The following is a 19,548-nucleotide window of genomic DNA, read 5'->3' on the forward strand; positions in this document are numbered from 1 at the left end:
AAACGCTGAGGCTTGCTATGTTCCATTTGCTCTTTTTTTGTTTTTTCAATAAATTTATTTCTACACCTATATAAAATTCTGTGTGTGCTGGCATTACTCCTGCATTATTCTAGATCATTTGGCTCCTGCGCCCAGGTCTCATTATTGTCAGTGGTGTACTAAGTGGTGTATACTAAGAGAAAAAAAAAACGCACACAACTCATTAGACAGATTTTAAACTACTGTGGCATACAGAAGAGCAGCAGCCCCCCGTCTACTTGAGATTGTAACCCTCCCTTTAAAGGTAAACTATACCTCTGAATATTGCAGGTTTCAACAAAAAAAGTATCACATAAAAAGCTTATATGTAAAACCCTGCTTTGTTGAAATAAACCATTTCCACAAAAATATACTTTGCCAGTAGTATGTGTCATTGGATAATCTTAAATAGGAAATTGCCATTTTAAGTAATATTGACCGCCCCTGGCTCATATAACTGACTGTGTGCACACACAAACCAACGGCACACATACATGTTAGGTCACATCAGCCAATGAATGGACTTCACTCTCACACTACATCCTGTTACAGAGCTGCATTATTTACTGTCAGGTGATCTCTGGGGGAGCAGACAGACCATCACAACATGGTGGCTCAATAGAAGAGATATAAAAGTGCAGTATTTACAGATATATTCCACCTATTTTATTAGCCATGCAGGATGTGCATTCAATATGCAGCCGGTATAACAGGGGTGAGGTAGCAACCCTAATGACATGTAAATTACACAGGTGGCAGAAACTTGAAGGTTACAGAGATTTTATATAATTTTATTTTTTTCCTGTACACATTATTTGTACTATATACTGAAGACAATGACAACCATCTGTGAATGGTTTCTTAAGCAAAGTGTTATCCACCCTCCAGCAATTTTGGTTAACATTGCAAAAATAATCTTCAGCCGAATTCCGGAGCACAGCTGACTAACAATGAAGTAAGCTGAAGGTCAGTTTTTCCGAAGGGTCACAGATTGTGGATAGTCTCCATGATATAGACATTACTAGATCACTTGTTTGTACAGATCGGTTATAAGACCCTCTAGAACCTATATGTACTACCAGGCCTGGACTTCAAAATATGCACAGGCATTGCAAGTACACAGAGACCCACACAGCACCCCCCAAGCCCAATAATGGCTGTCTTATGGCATCTTATAGCAGGCCCAGAATGCACAGATTGCCAGTCCTGGCCTGGGCATCACCATCACCAGGCATCATTGGAGAGAATTAGAAAACACAAAGCCACCATGATATGTAGAGAGTGTGCAAATTAGCAAATGAAACTTACTGTTATTGCTAGTTTGTTGGCTGCTATTCTCATGGTTTGAAGAAAGGTCCTCATCTGGCTGAGTAGCAGGAGACTGTCTCACGTCATCTGTTTCATCATCCTCTGGAGTAATCAGCTTCATAAGGCTCTGGTTACACACATTTGCCACTTCTTTGATGTCTGAGGTTTAAGGCCTTTGTTAAGCAAAAAACCACAAAGGCTATATCTGGTTGTCACAGAGGCACCAATTCAGACGCACATGGTCACACATAGGAAGATTCTAGCTGCCGATTCGGCAGTTTATCTGCCCGTGTATGAGGCACTAGAACAGGCCTACCCGAATGATAATTAGCTGAAAATGGGCCATCCGCTGGTTGATGTGATCCTTGCCCCAATGGCATATATCTTTGTTATTGTAGATCAGCCCAATATCGCCTACCTTAAAGGACATGTAAACCCCACACACAAAAATGTAATCAGTAAACAGCCTCTTTCAATACCTGCCACTCTGGTTGTCCAGAGATTAATAGTAAGGCTGCAGCATCCCCTTTATCCTATAATCCTTCTTCTCCTGTAACCCACTCAGCCCCCTCCCTCAGCTTTGGCTGTTGGCTTGTGGGCATGCTCAGTTTTTCTCAGCTCAGATTATAAAACACACCCTGCATTCTAGCAGCCAATGAAGATATGGCGTTGCTGGTTCCCATAGAAACTCAGCTCTAGTTGTCTGCTCCTATTTTTTCACCTAACCTCCTTTCCTGAGCTTAGCTTAACCATTACTGTGCTCAAACAAAGCAGAACTTTTTATCAAAGGCAGTTCTGCTTATGTGAGCCTGCATTCTTGAAGAAATTAATGCTGATATGTTGGTGGCAGATTTAAATGTAACGGGTTATGTATCGGAGGAAGAATGCCCATCGGGTAAAAGTAGTAATTTGCTTTAGGAAAATGTGATGCTTCCACCCATTTAGGCTTAAATGAAGAGTTGAGTTTCTCCTGTTTTTTGGACAGAAGGTAACTATTTCATCCCTTATAGATTTACTTTTGAGCCATTGTTGTCTGCAACTTCAATTTGCCTCAATGTGTCTTATTTTGGAGGAGTCTCCTTGGTCTGAATAATCTACAGCCACATAGAATAGTTAGTGCCACACAGACTAAAGGAAACAAACTAATATTCACCTTTGCTCTAACTCTCTATTAACTTATGTAAATATCAGAGGGAGGACTAGTAATCTCCGCTGCATGCTGGCTAATGCGTGAAGCTTGTCGGGTAAATTAGGGGAGCTGCAGGCTATTGCATGTATTGAAAATTATGATTTATTTGGTATCTCTTGTGGGATGAAAAATGCGACTGGGCTGTGAATTTAAATGGTTACACACTTTTTAGGTGGGACAGAGGGATTACAAATAAAGTCAGATTTAAAGCCATGTGCTAAAGATATTACCAAGGAAAATGTAGAATCTCTTTGGGTAGAAATTTCAGTAGGGCTAAAGGTTACAAAGAAAATGATCATTGGTGTATGCTATAAACCACCCTGTATAAGCGAGGGGGATGAGGCCCAGCTACTGTTGCAAATGAAGGAGGCGTCACAACTGGGTCAAGTTATTCTTATGGGGGACTTTATATGGACATTGACTGGAGTAATGGGGTGGCTAAGTCAGAAAAAGCTAGTAGGTTTGTAAATATGCTAAATGACAACTTTTTATTTCAGGCAGTTCAAGAACCTACTAGGAATGACTCTATTTTGGACCTGGCAATATTTAATAATACTGAACTCATCTCATAACATTTGTGTGGGTGAGCATTTGGGGAATAGTGATCACAACATGGTGCAGACTTTGCCAGTATAAGGGCATCTATGCAATGTGTCAACTGGGAAAGGCTTTTCACAGGGTTAGACACGGAAGGAAAATGGAACATCTTTAAAAAGCATTCAAGTTAGCTGAGACAGCAGAAACTTTCATCAGGTACAAGGAAGCAAATAAAGCATGAAAAAAAGCTATCAGGCAAGCTAAAATAGAGATGGAAAGGGATATTGCAGCTAGTATTAAAAATAATCCAAAATTATTTTTTAATTTTGTGAATAGTAAAAAAATGAAGCAAGAAGAGGTGGGACCCTTATTATCACGGGGGGGTAAGTTGGTTGATGAGAACAGGGAAAAGCAGAACATTTTAACTCTTATTTTTCATCTGTCAATAAATCTGAGGAGCCAGATAATGAAGGCTTCCCTTTTAATATGCCCAGTTCTAGTAATTTAGCTACTGACGCGTGGGTTTCTCGGGAGGAAATTCAAAAGAGACTTGAACATGTAAAGGTAAACAAAGGTCCAGGGCCGGATGGGATTCATCCCAGGGTATTAAATGAGCTGAGCGCTGTGATTGCCAAACCTCTTTACTTAACTTTTCAGGATTCATTGAGGTCTGGCATGGTGCCAAGAGACTGGCGGATTGTAATGTGGTGCTGTTATTAAAAAAGGGATCCCGTTCTCATCCTGAAAACTATAGGCCTGTTAGTCTGATATCAGTAGTAGGAAAACTTTTGAAAGGAGTACTAAAGTACTTAAATACACTGCAGTTCAAAATACAAAAAGTTTGTGCAAGCATGGTTTCATGCGTAACAGATCGTGCCAGACTATTTTATTCGCCTTTTATGAGGAGATGAGCAGAAACCTCGATGCTGGAATGGCAGTTGATGTCATCTACTTGGACTTTGCTAAAGTGTTTGATACAGTACCTCACAGAAGGTGATGATAAAATTGAGGAATATTGGCCTAGAACATAATATTTGTTATTGGACAGAGAACTGGCTGAAGGATAGAGTACAAAGAGTGGTGAATTGAATATTTTCTAATTGGGCCAGTGTGGTTAGTGGAGTACCGCAGGGGTCAGTCCTTGGTCCTTTGCTTTTTAACTTGTTTATTAACGACCTGGAGGTGGGCATAGACAGTACTGTTTCTATTTTTGCTGATGACACTAAATTGTGCAAAACTATAAGTTCCATGCAGGATGCTGCCGCTTTGTAGAGCGATTTGACAAAATTGGAAAACTGGGCAGCAAACTGGAAAATGAGGTTCAATTTGGACAAGTACAAAGTTATGCACTTTGGTAGAAATAATATAAATGCAAACTATCTACTAAATGGTAGTTTGTTGGGGGGATGCTTAATGGAGAAGGATCTGGGGTTTTTTGTAGATAACAAGTTGTCTAATTCAAGGCAGTGTCATTCGGTAGCTACTAAAGCAAATAAAGTGCTGTCCTGTATAAAAAAGGGCATTGACTCAAGGGATGAAAACATAATTTTGCCTCTTTATAGGTCCCTGGTAAAGCCTCACCTTGAGTATGCAGTGCAGTTTTGGGCTCCAGTCCTTAAGAAGGATATTAATGAGCTGGAGAGAGTGCAGAGACGTGCAACTAAACTGGTAAAGGGGATGGAAGATTTAAGCTATGAAGTTAGACTGTCGAGTTTGGGGTTGTTTTCTCTGGAAAAGAGGTGCTTGCGAGGGGACAGGATTACTCTGTACAAGTACATTAGAGGGGATTATAGGCACATAGGGGGTGTTCTTTTTCCCATTAAAACGATCAACGCACCAGAGGTCACCCCTTTAGATTAGAGAAATGGAGCTTACATTTGAAGCAGCGTAAGTGGTTTTTCACGGTGAGGGCAGTGAGGTTATGGAATGCCCTTCCTAGAGAATAATGGCAGATTCTTTTAATGCCTTTAAAGGCCTGGATGAGTTCTTGAACAAGCATAGTATCCAAGGCTATTGTGATACTAATATCTACAGTTAGTATTGATGTTTGTATATATATATATATATATAGTTTATGTATGCGAGTGTATATATTATCTAGAAAATAATAAGGGTTTTAATTGCATGTTTAGAACTTAATCTAATAATGTTTCCCCTTTTTTGTGTATCTAATTGGATGGCTGTGGAACAAATACAGTTCTGTATGGAACTTGGAAAAAGCCCATTATCAGTCAGACATCCCCGTCCCTGAGCAGGATGTTGGAGAGGTTTGTATAAGTTTTTAAATGGGTAATTACGTATACGTCTAACGTAAAATTGGTTACTATGGCAACACGCTGTAGTATGTTGATATTTCCATAAGGCGTTATAGGAGCTCAGCTAGATTTTAAATGACTGGTTCTGTATAGGAAGAGCGATGCAAAAATTAGATGTACTTTACATATGCAGCACAAGTGATGTTAAACATATATAGTTGAAATATTAGAAGCGCATACGTCATTTCTGATGACATGACTGGCACTGGGGGACTCACGTCCGTGTTTTGGTGCCTTCTATGCTGTCACACAAAGGGTATTTATACTGCTCATATGTGTAAATGTGTTTGCCTGCTTTTTTTGTATTCCCCTGATGAAGACCCCCATGTCTGGTGGGGGTTGAAATTGGGTTTTTAATGTAAATTAAAGTTTTTTCTATTACTAATTCAGAGTGCCCTGCTTTTCTCTTAATTCACCTAATAAAGAGGTTAAATTGCCCTACAAAACAAGGACATACATAATACAAACTATTAAAAAGCAAAAATGGAGAAAACATAAGTATATATATATTATTATTGTCACATTTTAAAACATCAATATATCCCTCAGGAATATACAATAAATGGGTGTATACATTAAACATAAAGATTAACATAAAAAACACCAATAGATACAAGCAGTATAGAGAGCTGGCCCAAATGAGCGTATCCATAAGTCTTGTGGCAAGGTGAAGACAAGATGGATACGCACAGATTGGGAATTGGTCCCTCAAGTATAACAACTGGAGTGGCATAACAACTACAGTGGCTTCATGTAACTGGACACTCCCCCATGCCGCAAGAATGCATGGGGGGATCAAAATTAGTAGGACAGTATGATTTGTATGAATCCTGTAGATATATGGTCTATTACAAAAATATACGAGCCATAACTCTTTACGTGATCATAGTAGAGAAATGATCTTATTTTGTTGCACTAAATAGTTTCCGCTCACTGAATTTTGTGATATTAAAAAAAGCAAACACACATAACATGCTCACACAACAATGTTTTATACTCCAACAATATAGCGCATCATTTCTTTGTTATTGTCCTACCTCAAGCTTTGTATTCCTCAATTAACCACCCAAAAAGTCTTCTTTAGAACTTGTAAGGGTACAGTCACATGGGTTACTTTTCTGCAGAAATCCAATTATAAATGTATCCAAAGCTGGTATGTAGTCAATACTTACCATAGAATACAATTTTGGAAAAGATATAATCTTAGAGCAGAAGCTTTTAATAAAGGATACTCTTCTTGCGGTCATCATAGGAAAGACAGGGCAGAACGGCAGTAAGTATCCCTGATGAGTACGGGAGCATCACACGACCAGCCAACTGTAAAAACTCTCTCATCCATGTCATAGCGGTTAGCTGAATAAGATCATCTGTATAGCACAGTAAGGGCCAAATTAGAACTTTAGGAAACAAGAAGGGGGCACTTTACAAATAAGAGTCATATTATTAATGAGTATGGTATGTTCCCCCTGTGTCTGTGTGGGTTACCTCTGGGTATTCTAGTTTCCTCACACATGTAGAACACATACAGGCAGGTTAACTGGCTCCTGATAAAACAGTCTATGGTGTGTGTGTGATAGGGATCTTAGATTGCAAGTTCCACTGGAGCAGGGACTGATGTGAATAATACATAATCTCTCTAAATATGTTGGTGCTATATATAAAAAAAAAAATGTGTTTTGTGCTGCAGTTATTAGCAATAAATTAATATTTATTTGAACTTTCTTTATAGCACCAGAGTAGAAGAAACAGGCAATGCAACAAAACAAAATAGTATTTCCCCCCATCTGCAGCTCACAAATAATTAACATATATGTAATTATATGCAACTGTTCGATAATTTTATTCTCTTTATTTTGCTCATGCTAAAAAAGTGTATATAAGTGAGTATTGTCATTATTTTTATGGTATACTTTTTACTAAATTACACTGTTTACATAGCAAATAATTCAATCTACCATTTAAAATTTTATTCTTGAAGCAACAAATGTATTTCTTTTAGTTTGAGTCTGAGCTTTCAGAAAGAGCCAGCTCTCTTTTTCCTACTCCTATGTAACTGGTGGAGTCCCAAGCCGGACTTGGATTTCTTACTATTGAGTGCTATATCTACTGGGAGCTGCTATCTTGCTACATTCCTATATTTCTGCTGATCGCCTGCTAGAAGGGGAGTGATATCACTACAATTTGCAGCGTAGCAGTAAAGTGTGACTGAAGTTTATGAAAGCACAGGTCACATGGCTGTGGCACCCTGGGAAATGAAGAATATGGCTAAGCCCATGTAAAATTTTTTGAAAAACGGATTATTAACAGATGCGTTTTGAAAAAAAACGTTTTCCTATGACAGTATTCCTTTAAAAAGAAATGTCAGGTTTTTGCATTTCTAGTACTAGCAATATATTAGCACTAACTGGTCTGAAAAACAAAAAAGCTAGACGGCTCCTTCTCTATCAGCACTTTCTGTTACAGTTTACCTGTACTCCTGCAATGAACTGCACCTATACAACACCGTACTTTACCCTTACATCTAATCTAATAAAGGTAATGTACAAGTACAAATGTACCTACCCAAAACAGCAGAGTTCTAACATCAGACTCACCAGTGCAGAGAAAGGCAAGGGACAAACACAGCTTTTAGCTGCAATTACATTTACAAATAAAACCACTCACATTTTTAATGGATGGATAATGGAACATTGTTTAGAATTATATTTTTTTCATTATGTATTTGTGTTAATTTTGGATAGTGCATCATTATATGCAGATGGCTGAAATATAGGTTATGCCCTAGGGGAAAATGAATGTGCAAGTCTGAAAGATGTTTTTTTTTATATTAAAACAGGCGGATTTCAATAAATTGCTCCTGTGATCATACAAGCACTCACCAGTTGACTGGCAATGGATCACCAGAATGTTAGCCATTTCAGCAAACTTAACACTGTCTGGCAACTTTTTGATTTCCTTCAAGAACTCTCCAAGTGACACTTCACACCTGCAAGGAAACATGAGGATCATGAGATGAGAGCTAGTGCCAATATTCAGAAGGAAAACACTTCTGCTGCAAAGCACCAATACATTATTTAGAGCACATAATTTCAAGTGAATCTTGTTTTCTATAAAGATCCAGTAACACCATAAAGCATATTTCTTTGCAGCAAGAGTCCAAATTAATGGTTAAATGCACAATCTGTATAACTCTGCCAGGCTCACCAAGCTCTATATACTCTCTCCTTCTCTCCTCTTTTCTTCTTATCCTTCTAAACTGTTTTTTTTTCTTTTCTCTGTTGTTGTTTAAAATGTTAAAACCTTAAATAAAAACTTATAAAAAGAGTCCAAATTAAGGTGTATAGAGAGAGCCACAAATGACACTTGACCCCTAACAGCTAAGACCCTAACAGCTTGTTATCCATTATACACAGACCCTGAAAAACTTGAATGGTAACCTCCATGGTTACATAGTAGCCTATTTATATAAATATATGAGCTTCAGTAGCTCCTTCCTTCTATATGTCCTACCACATGGCACTTAATCCCTGTATATTTATATTCATTTTAATCTTTGTCCTCCCTGTTTGTACTTCTGTATTGAAAAAAATGTACAGCACTGCATGTTTTACGTGCAAACATTTAAGAAACCATACATACTCACATCTTTCTAATTTCTTTGCTGTTATCTCCGAGAATCTGGAAGAGGCCATCTAAAATCTCAGGTAAATAGTCCAGCAGATTGATGTCAGGAACAGACTCCAGCACCAGGATCTATTTATTCAAAACATAACATATAATTTTATAAATACAGTTATTCTGTGCCTTTATGTTTTCTCACTTTATAATGCTTAGTGTTGGGAGAATAACTATGCTTTTTAACCATCCGCCAATGATATAAGGCTAGCTCCACTGACAGGCATGGTGTCAGTCTGAGTACACCAAAATCCTCTCAGTTTAACTGTGAACAGGTCAATGCCGTGCTTGTCAGTGGAGCTATGCAAAGAAGTGTTAGGAAGTGGACCTACTTTTCAGGCTGTTTCTCCACCTGTGGGTAAAAGCAGACCGAGTATAGGCCCCTATAATTGCCTCAGCCTACCTAATGACATTAGGTTTAAAGTTAAGAAAAATTGTGGAAAACCAGCTAAAGTTTAATAGTGGCTTACTATAGATCAGTGGTCTCCAACCAGTGGCTCGCAAGCAACATGTTGCTCACCAATCCCTTGGATGTTGCTCTCAGCGCCCCCAAACCAGGTAGTTATCATTGAATTCCTGACTTGGTGGCAAATTTTGGTTGAATAAAAACAAGATTTACTACCAAATAAAGCCCCCTGTAAGCGGATAGTGAGCATAGAGGCTACCCAATAGCCAACTGCACAGTGGCCTTTCTCTGTACAATGCTACTTGATCACTTCTAAAAGTGTTTACTTGTGTTGTCAGTAAACATAAAACACGTCAATTTTTGTTTTACCTGTAAAATCCTTTTCATTCTTCATTGAAAGGGGGACACAGGCACTGGAGGGTTAACACTGCCTTCTGGAAGGATAGAACACGAAAAGAACTAAAGGTGTTGGCAGTACTCCCAGGGGGCCAGCCTAGCTAGTCCCTACACAAATAAAAACGAACTATGAAACAACTGCACAACTGAGCCCGTTGGGCTAAGTAGAGCTTTCTTCCCTGCAGAGCAGAGAAAGTAGAATTTCCCCTTGCAATGGAAGGGGGCACATGTGGATTCCATCAAGATGATCCACGAATGCTGCTCTGAGGGCTTTAGCAAAGAAGGCTTCCTCCCCTGATCAGGCCTGAGTGACCAGAAGGGAGGGGGTGCCTGTGTTCCCTTTTTGATGAAGAGAGAAAAGGATTTTACAGGTAAGACTAAAATCCTCTTTCTCATCTCAGGGGGACACAGGCACTGGAGGGATTTGAAAAAGTGGTTCCAAAAGAAAAATAGGGTGGGAATACCTAAAGCCTGAGCCTGTATTGCAGCACTTCCAAAAACTGCCCCCGCTGACGAAGCCTTGCAAACCTGCTTCACTGAAGCCAGGTTCTTACAGCCCACGAAGCCGCCACTGAGCGAGTGGAGTGAGCTGTGACCCTGAGGGAGAGGGCCAAACAGCAATCTAATAGGCTTTAGAAATTGTACCTCTGATCCACCTGGCAAGGGTGGTCTTGGAGGCTTTGAGCCCCTTGCGGGGCCTGTAGGGATGACAAGGAGGACTTCCGAACTCTGGAAGGATTGGGACCTGTAAACATAGTATTTTAAAGTCCTAACCACATTGAGAGAATGGAGGGCTGTTTTCTTTGGGATTCTTAGGCTGAGGACAAAAGGAAGGAACTACAATGCCCTGGTTCAAATTAAATGATGAGACCACCTTCGGCAGAGAGGGGGGCAGTGGGTGCAAGACAGCTTTGTCCTGGTGGAAGACCAGGTAGGGCGAACAGTAGGCGACAGCTGCCAGTTTGGAGACCAGTCTGGCCACAGTGCTCGCTAGGAGGAAAATAGTCTTCCAGGTTAGGAACATGTCTGAAGCCTCCGCCAGAGGCTTGAAGGGGGGTCCCTGGAGGGCAGAGAGCACCAAGTTGAGGTATCAGCCATGGGCGGGACATGAGCGACCCGTAGAAGGAAGGTCCTAACATGAGGATCCTGCAAAATCTGGCATCGAAACAGCACTGAGAGGGCACAGACCTGGGTCTTTAGGGAGGCCAGTTGAAGGCCCTTGTCCAGACTCAGCTGAAGGAATGCATGAATGCGTGCAGTCTGAAAGCGGTGAGGGGAAAAGAACGAGTCAGACACCAGGAGATATAGGTCTCTTGTTCTTGAGCACTAGGATTTCAAGTCAGGAAGTCAAACGGAACAGCTGAGTATTGGGGTGGAACACTGGTCCCTGGCTTAGGAGATCTGGCAGGAAGGCAGTGACTGGCTCATTGTTGGAGAGACTGATGAAGCCTGCACTGGGAAATGAAGTGTGGGAGCTTGGTGTTGGCCCAGGAGGCCATGAGGTCGACCTCTTGGGTCTCCCATCGTAAGACCAGGCTCTGAAAGATGTCTGGGTGCAGGGACCATTCCCCCCGGTCCCAGCTGAGGAAATCCGCTGTCCAATTGTCCACCCCTAGGATGTGTATTTCTGAGATGGAGAGAACGTTTGCCTCCGCCCAGGCCAAGGATTTGGGAGGCTTCCTGCGTAGCACCTCGGTTGCAGGTACCCCCTGATGGTTGACATAAGCCACAGCTGAGGCACTGTCGGTCTGGATACTGATGGGTCTGCCTCTGAGGAAGTCTCTCCAGTGGAGGAGCGCCAGGAGAATGGCTCGAAGCTCCAGGACATTAATTTGGAGATACGACTCTGAGGGGAGCCATCTACCCTGGGCTGTCTGACCCTGGCACACTGCACCCCAGCCCCAGAGACTGGCGTCCGTGGTTAGGACAGTCCAGTTGAGCTGAGGCAGCTGGGGTGTCTGCGGAGACAGAAGCAGCCAGGGAAGGAAGGTGAGAGCAGGAGGTGCAGAGAGGCTCATTGTGGCCAAGAGGAAGTCTAGTGCAGCAATGTACACAGGCTAAAAAGGAGACCTGGGAAGTGCGCAGATCGCAATTTAGGACTCAACCTGATGGAATCTGTCATGGTGCAGTAGGGAGGGGTAGCTGGAAGAAGAGAGGTCTAAAGAGCCCAAGAAATGGTCCAAGGTAAATCCCTGGAGCAGTCTCAATACTGACCTGAGTTGTGGCAGAGTCCAGGGGGAGGTGTCTAAGGTGAAGAGTGCAGGAGAGCTGTGCATCCAGCCAAAAGGCAGTGTAGCCAGGAGGTGGAGCATCTGAAATGTGCGCCAGAAGGGGCTTCCACTACACTGAGTGCAGGCACAGTGAACGTCTGACTGAATCGTGCTGCCACACTGGCCTACCTGGGACAGAGCCAGGGCTCCGTCCCAGATCTGTCTGTAGAGCATAGGGAGCTGAACCGAAGTTCCTGTCCCTGCGTGTGCTCTGAAATCCGTCTGAATCTGAACTGGAGTTCCTGTTCAACCCCTGTATTGGAAAGAGATAAAATAAAATTTAAAAGTTGAAATTAGAGCTCCCTGAGGACACTAAAAGAAACAGGGTAGTGGCAGCCTCCCAGAGGGGTGTAGCCTAGGGGACTAGTTCTTTTAGTGTCCTATCCTCCCGGAAGGCAGTATTAACCCTCCAGTGCCTGTGTCCCCCTGAAATGAATGAGAAATTTTTATATTACGATTAAAGAAGAACAAATATAAAAAAGCAAAGAATGGCAGAGGGAACTAAAGGAAAGGAATGAAAATGCATAAGATTGCTTACCCAGGAAATAATGAACTGTCGAGCATACTGGTTGTTTGAATAGATTCTCTCTCTAAGAAGCGGTACGAAGCCCACAAGGTCAAACTTGTTGCTTTCAGTTACAATATCCTGGGCATAAAAATATGGTATTAGCAGTAGAATCTTAAGAGCTCAGCAGAAATGAAAAATGAAACTGGAACTGCCGTTTTGCATTAGCCCAACAGCTATATTTCCAGTTTTAGCTCTGCAATTATTCTTTTTTTTTTTATATTTTAATTTTAAGTTCAAGCCCAATATTTAGTGAAGGCCTCCGTAGCTTATAAAAAAGATTACAGATATATGTATCAGATCATTTAAAGAGAAGGAAAGGTAAAAACTAAGTAAGCTTTATCAGAAAGGTCTAAGTAAATACAGCCATAAGAACTCACAGATACGCTGCACTGAGTTCTCCGTCAAAAGAAACAGGACTTGTTGTCTCTTTGTTTTCCTGTGCCAGAGACAAACAGCTCTATCCTCTCTCCTGCTCCCACTCTCTCAAAATGCTAAGAACTCCCTTCCCCACCTTAGGATTGTGGATCTGAGCCAATCAGCAGGAAGCTTCCTCATAGTCTTACTAACTGAGCATGTACACCAGTCTTGGTCTTGGTGCAGGAGTGAGGAATTATGGGAAATTTCTTCTGATCATCTGAACAGGAGAAATATGGGGAGACTTAAGGGCATTATTGAGAAAACTGAAGGTATGCCTGCAGCTTGAGATTAACTCTTTATTAGCCTTTCCTTCTCCTTTAAAGGGCACCCATCACAATAAAATTGTTTCCCCCACCAGTGGGGAGCCAATAGATTTGGTTGGGGCTCTATTAAACATGGCCACCCACACTGGCCTCTCTCCCCCCCCCTGGTTTTCCAGCCTAGTGTAGGGGTCATTTAAAAAAAAATAATAATATTGTTTCCCCTAACCAGAGTGCCGGTGAGTGAAGCAATTTTAGGGTGACAGGGACCCTTTGAGCTAGAAAAATAGGCTGCCAATTAATAATAATCCCAAAACTAATTGGGCTTCCAGGAGTATCTAAGAGAACAAATCCCCACCCATCTGTTCTTTAGGCTGTGCCCCCCTATCCCCAAAAACTTCAATCACATACTAGTGTTAATTTCTTGTTTCCCAGATAGCATTAGAATATATATGCATTCATATGCAACATGGAGCACTCAATCATAAAGTATACATTCATGTCACTAGTGCAAAAATGATGTAAAGGTATGGTTATCCAGAACGCTCAGGACCTGGGGTTTTCTGCATAAGGGGTCTCTGTAATTTGGATTTCTGTATCTACAGTCTACTAAAAATCATAAGGGATTGTTTTGCCTTCAACATGGATTCATTATATCTTAGTTAGGATCAAGGACAAGGTACTGTTTTATTACAGAGAAAATGTAAATTATCTTGAAAAATATAAATTTATTTGAATAAAATGGAGTCTATGGGAGATGGCCTTTCCGTCATTCGGAGCTTTTTGGATAATGGGTTTCCGGATAATGGAGTCATATGTGTATAATTATACCCTTTAACATCTTCTTTATGTCATATCCCCCTGAGGCAAATAGTATGTTTGAATGAAAATGAATATAAACTTGGAAGTGGGGGGGGGGGGGGGGGATTCAAATCATAGAAACATAGGCACACCTAGTTTTCCCTCAAAAAAAGACAGGTCTATTTAACAAAGACATAAGAAAACCCAAAATCAAAGAAAACTTAGAATACCCTGAGCTAGCAATCTAGCTAAATTATAGCTATCCAGCTAAATTCTAGCTTTGTTTGCAAGATTCTCATAAGCATTCAGTTCACTAACAAATTTCCTTGAACTTCAATATGTTTAGTGAAATAAAAGTTTAAACAGTACAAATAGTGTACAGTTCTGTAGATGCCTAAATCCAATAATACAGATTGGACACATTTCATCTGAAAACCATGCTATCTGATTTTAATTCGTATAGCAAACCAAGTTAGGATGGGGAACTCCAGCTGTTGCTCTACTGTGTAGTGGTTTAGCAACAGAAATGCATGTGGATTCTGGAAGTGAATGTAGTAGAAAAATATACATAAATATACATACCTTCAACAGGCGGTCCAACAACTCTGAGCCACTCTTAACATTTGGGTCAGGGTCTGCAGCAAGCTGTGATGAACATAAGACAAATAATTCTTACTATTATCTGAACGTATATGGCTGAATTTCAGCTGAATGTCAACCAGGAAGGTTTAAAACTCCTGTTGGGATGAGGAGAATATCGGCCTGCATTTCTTCAAGGTGAGCATATTGGGGAAAGATCCTTTTGTTTGGCTACCTTGCCAAACAAGCAGATCTTTAGGTGTGTGGCCAGCTTTATTGGCCTGGGCATGATGCCAGCAAACAGGCCTGCTCGACCAATATCTGGTGGAAAATTGCAGGTTTGAATTTGCAGTCGAAACAAGGACCGCATTTGCTAGTTGATGGGATCCTTGTCCAGATGGCCAGCATAGCTCCAATTTTGACCTGATCATTGAGGGCCAAGTGATAAGATCAGCCTGATACTGTGAACACTACTGTACCAGAACTTTGGTGGAATGGCCAATACAGCAATTTATATATATTTAATAATGTTATGTGCTATGGGGGGGCCAAGAACCTTCAAGGGTAGGTTTAAAAGTAAGCCACTACTACAGGGTCAAAAGTGGGTCAGAATGTATTACAGACAGGCACTGGCAGCTATACATTGAAGATGGGAAAACACATAGAATAAAAAGTACTATGTGAATAGCCAAAATAAAATGGGCCACAGAATAAAGCATGCTATAGCAAACCTGTTAATGGTATGACTAACTTCAAAAGGCAAGACCTTTCCCAACAAATACATCAGCCCAATACTGGTTGTTGCCGTACCTCCCACAATACTTTACGTATTCCTGCACTGGTGTTACAGATCTCCCTTAATGACTCTTTCAATTCAGCTTTAAGGCTGATGGCAGACGTGGCGCAGGGCTGATATTTTCGGCAAGCAGAAAAACGTTTGGCGAAAATACAGCCCTACGCCTGCTACTTGTGCCTGCACCCGAATGAATGAGATACGCTCGGGTGCAGGCACATGTAGCCGATATATGCAAAAAACGCGAGAGAATGCTACATTTACAAGTAACCGTTGTACTGGTGTCATACCTTGCTGAGTCCATCAAAGAGAACGTTGAAATGAGGTAGGACAGAGCCCCGAGCCACTTTGACAATGTTGTAGAGGGCCTCACAAGCATAATACCTCAGTCGGCTGTCAGCGTCATTGAAACAGGTAAGCACAGGTTCTATAAGCTCCCTTAGATACTGGCCAGAGTCCTGCAGGCATGCAATACAGAATGTTCAGCACAGTGACATACTATAGAGCAACTACCATACTGTATATCAATAAATTTGTCTTAAAAAGTATTTATTACTTCTGACCATGAAGGAAAATTAGGATTCATGCAGCTTAGTTAGGTTTTATTATTACAGAAAAAAAAGGGGAATAATTTTTAAAAATAAGAATTGGCTTTCCCATAATTTGGAGTTTCTGGACAATGGGTTTCAGGATAAGGGACCCCATACCTGTGTATATAATGCATAACCTTGATGAAACTCTACAAGCTGGGGTTTCTGAATATTCCAGAATACCACAGAAGCTACACTGAAAATTGTATGTTAATGTAAGTTGCCAAGCAATTTATCAGTGAGAAATGAGGCACACATTCTAGGACTGACTCAAGGGACGTTCAGGAGAAGGAATGTTACTCTCCTGTCCTATGCAAGATTTCCCTGGTTAAACGGAAAGCTCCATTAACCCAGCAATTGCTAATTATAGGGCAACAATCATGCAACAGAAATTCCTTTACACAAAAACAAAACTTTCTGAAGGAATTTAAGTTTTGTAGTTTGAGCTTGGTGTTTGTTTGATTTCTATCTCCATTCCTACGGCATACGCTTAGTCACTGTAGATGGAATCTGCCGTGCTTTATTGACAGAGCATAGGGGTTTGTCACTGGCCTGTTTCCAGGCAAACCTCCTTTTATTGCTGCTTATGGTGTGGGAACTGGTAGAACAGATTTCAATGACAGAAAAGCTGGAAAATGACAACACAGATCAAGAACAAATATTGCCAGTTTTCTCACTTGTAATGGTTTTGCTACTGCACCCTTTTTTGGGTAATGAGAAGAGAGAACACTGGTACTGCCTTTTCTCCTGTCATTGCCTTTAATTTATTCTGCCTGTCATTGTGCCAAACCATATTTCTAAACGAGAAATCACACACAAGCATTCTGAGCAAAATCTGACAAACTGACAGTTAAAAGGAACAGCAGATGGAAAAAACAGTATCAGGCAGTCCAAGCTCCTCCAGCAGTTATTCCTCCACATCTGCCATTTTTATTCTGCATGTACAGAGGATGTAAGTGGGTTATGCATAAGAGGAGTTAAAAACAGAGAAGGTTCGTCTGCACTGCTTTTATGCAATATGAGTTAATAAAGGATACTCCTACCCGAAGCAATACCAGCAGAAAAACATAGAACGTTTATTCTGTCTCAGTACAGGAAGTCAGCTGCCCAACTTTTAGAGGAAGTGAACATATTCAAGCCCCTAAGCTATCATCAAGGAATATCAGAAAGGACAAAGATTCAAGAGGCTCTGAATGACAGCTTTGAAGACAGCTTTGAGCATTAACCGCCCAATGTGTGCCATACCTTGCCAAGGGCTATTGAGCATGCTGCCAGTCCAATAAGGCCTCCTTTCCTGCTGTGGGGATGCTGAGAAAGAGCAAATTCCTGGGACAGAATCTGGATCACATGTTTGATCTGGGCAGTGTTGTTCTGAGACACAAACTCCCGTACAAGCCTAAGGAGACAGAATATATACATCAGACTGGCAAAGTGCCCCTGCTAGTTCTAACTACTGAAACAATGTAATAGAAGCCAGCTCTCAATTCCTGCAATGCTTTAGAAGCTGCTTCACAGGTCTGTTAATAATCTGGGTTGTGCTACACTGTTGCAGAAGCCTGAACCAGAAGTAGAAGGAATAATACATATACTGGTTAGATTTCCAGTGATTTCCATGAATTATGTTACATGTGTGATTATGTGTACTGCAAAGTTGCTTGGAATTATATTTTCTTTCATTAGACAACATTTTATTTCTAGGTTTACAACCCCTTTAACTATTCCAATTATGACATGCATATAGAATAAAACAAATTGCTCTTTTCATGTGGGTGTACTTCCCCTTGGCTCCTGTTACTGACTGTTTTCCAGTAAATTCCTCCCAACATTACTCACGAGTTTTGTTTTTCTAGTTCCAGAGTATGTGCCAGGCACATCTATTAACCCATTTGGACTTGAGTGGGCAGTGGCGTAACTACCTATACAGCAGACCCCGTGGTTGCGAGGGGGCCTGGACCCTGGGGTCTGCTGTATTGTAGTTCCCCCACCCCGCTCTACAGCCCCCCACTCCTACCTTTTTTTTCTTAAAGAGTGGCGCAGGCCAGGAGGTTCGGCGCAGTGGGCTGGGGGAGGAGGGACTGTTCACACTGGGCTCCCTCAAATGATTTCTTTGTAGGGGGGCCCAGCGCAACCATGTTACACCACTGTGTGTGGCACATTAACAGGTCCAGACCAATAAATAGTGACTGTCTTTGGGCATCTTATGGCAGCCCCTCTGGCATTTGCCAGAACCCACAGAGTAGTCTGGGCCCTTCCATCAATATCAAGCCATGCCTTTGTATTGTTAAGGTTACACATTTAATAGAGCATGTTTCACCCCTTGTTCATCCAGCTCCGGTACCATCCAGCTCCGGTACCACACAGCTAGCAGAACCTGATCAGATCTCTGTATTGGAACCATCAGTACTGATGTTCACTTTACAGTATACAGGCGGTAGCAGGGGCAATCTGGGGTGCTACCCCCCCCTTATTGAGTGCCCCCATATCAAACACAGCTGAACACTGCCCCCCTAAAGAGACGCTCAGTGAAGCACAAATAAGTTATATACAGGGCATTCTGTCTCCCTTGTTCCATAGATCAGGCCTGAGCATCACAACTGCTGCCTTACCGACCCTGTAAAACGTTATTGTCAGGTAATGCCTACTCTGCAGCCCTCCAGCTGTTTTACTGCAATCCCCACTATCGGGGGCTTCTGGGAGCTGTAGTCCAACTCACACTGGGCAAACCCTGTGCTGTATCACACTGCTCGGCTACCCTCCCTCCTTACTTCTCTATCTCCAGGGCCGCCACCTTGCGCTTCTCATACATCTTGTCATTAAGGGCACGCACGATGTTGGGGGTGAGGGGGGACAGGTCCCGTTCCGCGTTCATCTTTCCTGCTCTCCGCACACCGATTCCCTGTCACTATCTGCGCCGGGTTTGTCAATGAGCGGCATCCACAGCGAGGCCAAGTCACATGTCTGTGTAACCCGCCCGCTGTCACATGACTCGCAGGCAGTACTGCATCACGGGAGTTGTAGTTTTCTCCGTTGCAGGAAAGTTGGGTGTAGGCTATGTGCAAGCGGGTTAGTCATACGGTGACTGCCCACTGTATAATGTTTTCATTGCAACGTTCATATTATAGTACAATTAGCCATTTATAGCACAGGGCACTGCTCTGGCATGAGCTTTCCCGGCATTTTCTATTTTCTGCTCATAAGATGCACCTGTTCTCCCCATATGCTATTGGCGCTTCTGTGCTGGGGAGTTACAGTGGTTGGGAGAGTGGTTGGGAGAGTGGTTGGGCTGTTGGTTACGTTATCGGGCTTTTCCACTCCAAACCAGTATCCAGGGACTGTGCCTCCAGTTTCCCATGGCTTGATTCTGTATTTCTGAGATAATCAATGGCACAATATGGCATTTTCATTGCGGCTGTTCTACAGCTCAGC

At 41.8% G+C, this 19,548-nt stretch overlaps 1 protein-coding gene and 1 long non-coding RNA gene across 3 annotated transcripts in view; one reads left to right on the plus strand and one right to left on the minus strand.

Annotated features, from left to right (window-relative positions):
* Positions 1-8,505, plus strand: part of LOC116410413 — a 36,298-nt gene extending 27,793 nt beyond the window's left edge. The window contains exon 2 of the long non-coding RNA XR_004222374.1: positions 8,204-8,505. This is a non-coding gene — a long non-coding RNA (uncharacterized LOC116410413). The remainder of the gene's footprint in view (positions 1-8,203) is intronic.
* Positions 1-19,097, minus strand: part of vac14 (Vac14 homolog) — an 84,968-nt gene extending 65,871 nt beyond the window's left edge. Inside the window, 9 exon segments of one of the 2 annotated variants that reach the window (NM_001142192.1) lie at positions 1,327-1,485; positions 6,600-6,734; positions 8,247-8,353; positions 9,011-9,120; positions 12,653-12,760; positions 14,743-14,805; positions 15,823-15,990; positions 17,368-17,518; positions 18,888-19,097. In NM_001142192.1, coding sequence (NP_001135664.1) covers positions 1,327-1,485; positions 6,600-6,734; positions 8,247-8,353; positions 9,011-9,120; positions 12,653-12,760; positions 14,743-14,805; positions 15,823-15,990; positions 17,368-17,518; positions 18,888-18,991 — 1,105 coding nt within the window. In that variant the 5' untranslated portion in view covers positions 18,992-19,097. 2 annotated transcript variants of the gene reach the window in all.
* Between the last annotated feature and the right edge of the window lie 451 nt (positions 19,098-19,548).

The sequence above is a fragment of the Xenopus tropicalis genome, chromosome 4 (genome assembly GCF_000004195.4).
Source record: "Xenopus tropicalis strain Nigerian chromosome 4, UCB_Xtro_10.0, whole genome shotgun sequence".
NCBI classification, from domain to species: Eukaryota; Metazoa; Chordata; class Amphibia; order Anura; family Pipidae; genus Xenopus; species Xenopus tropicalis.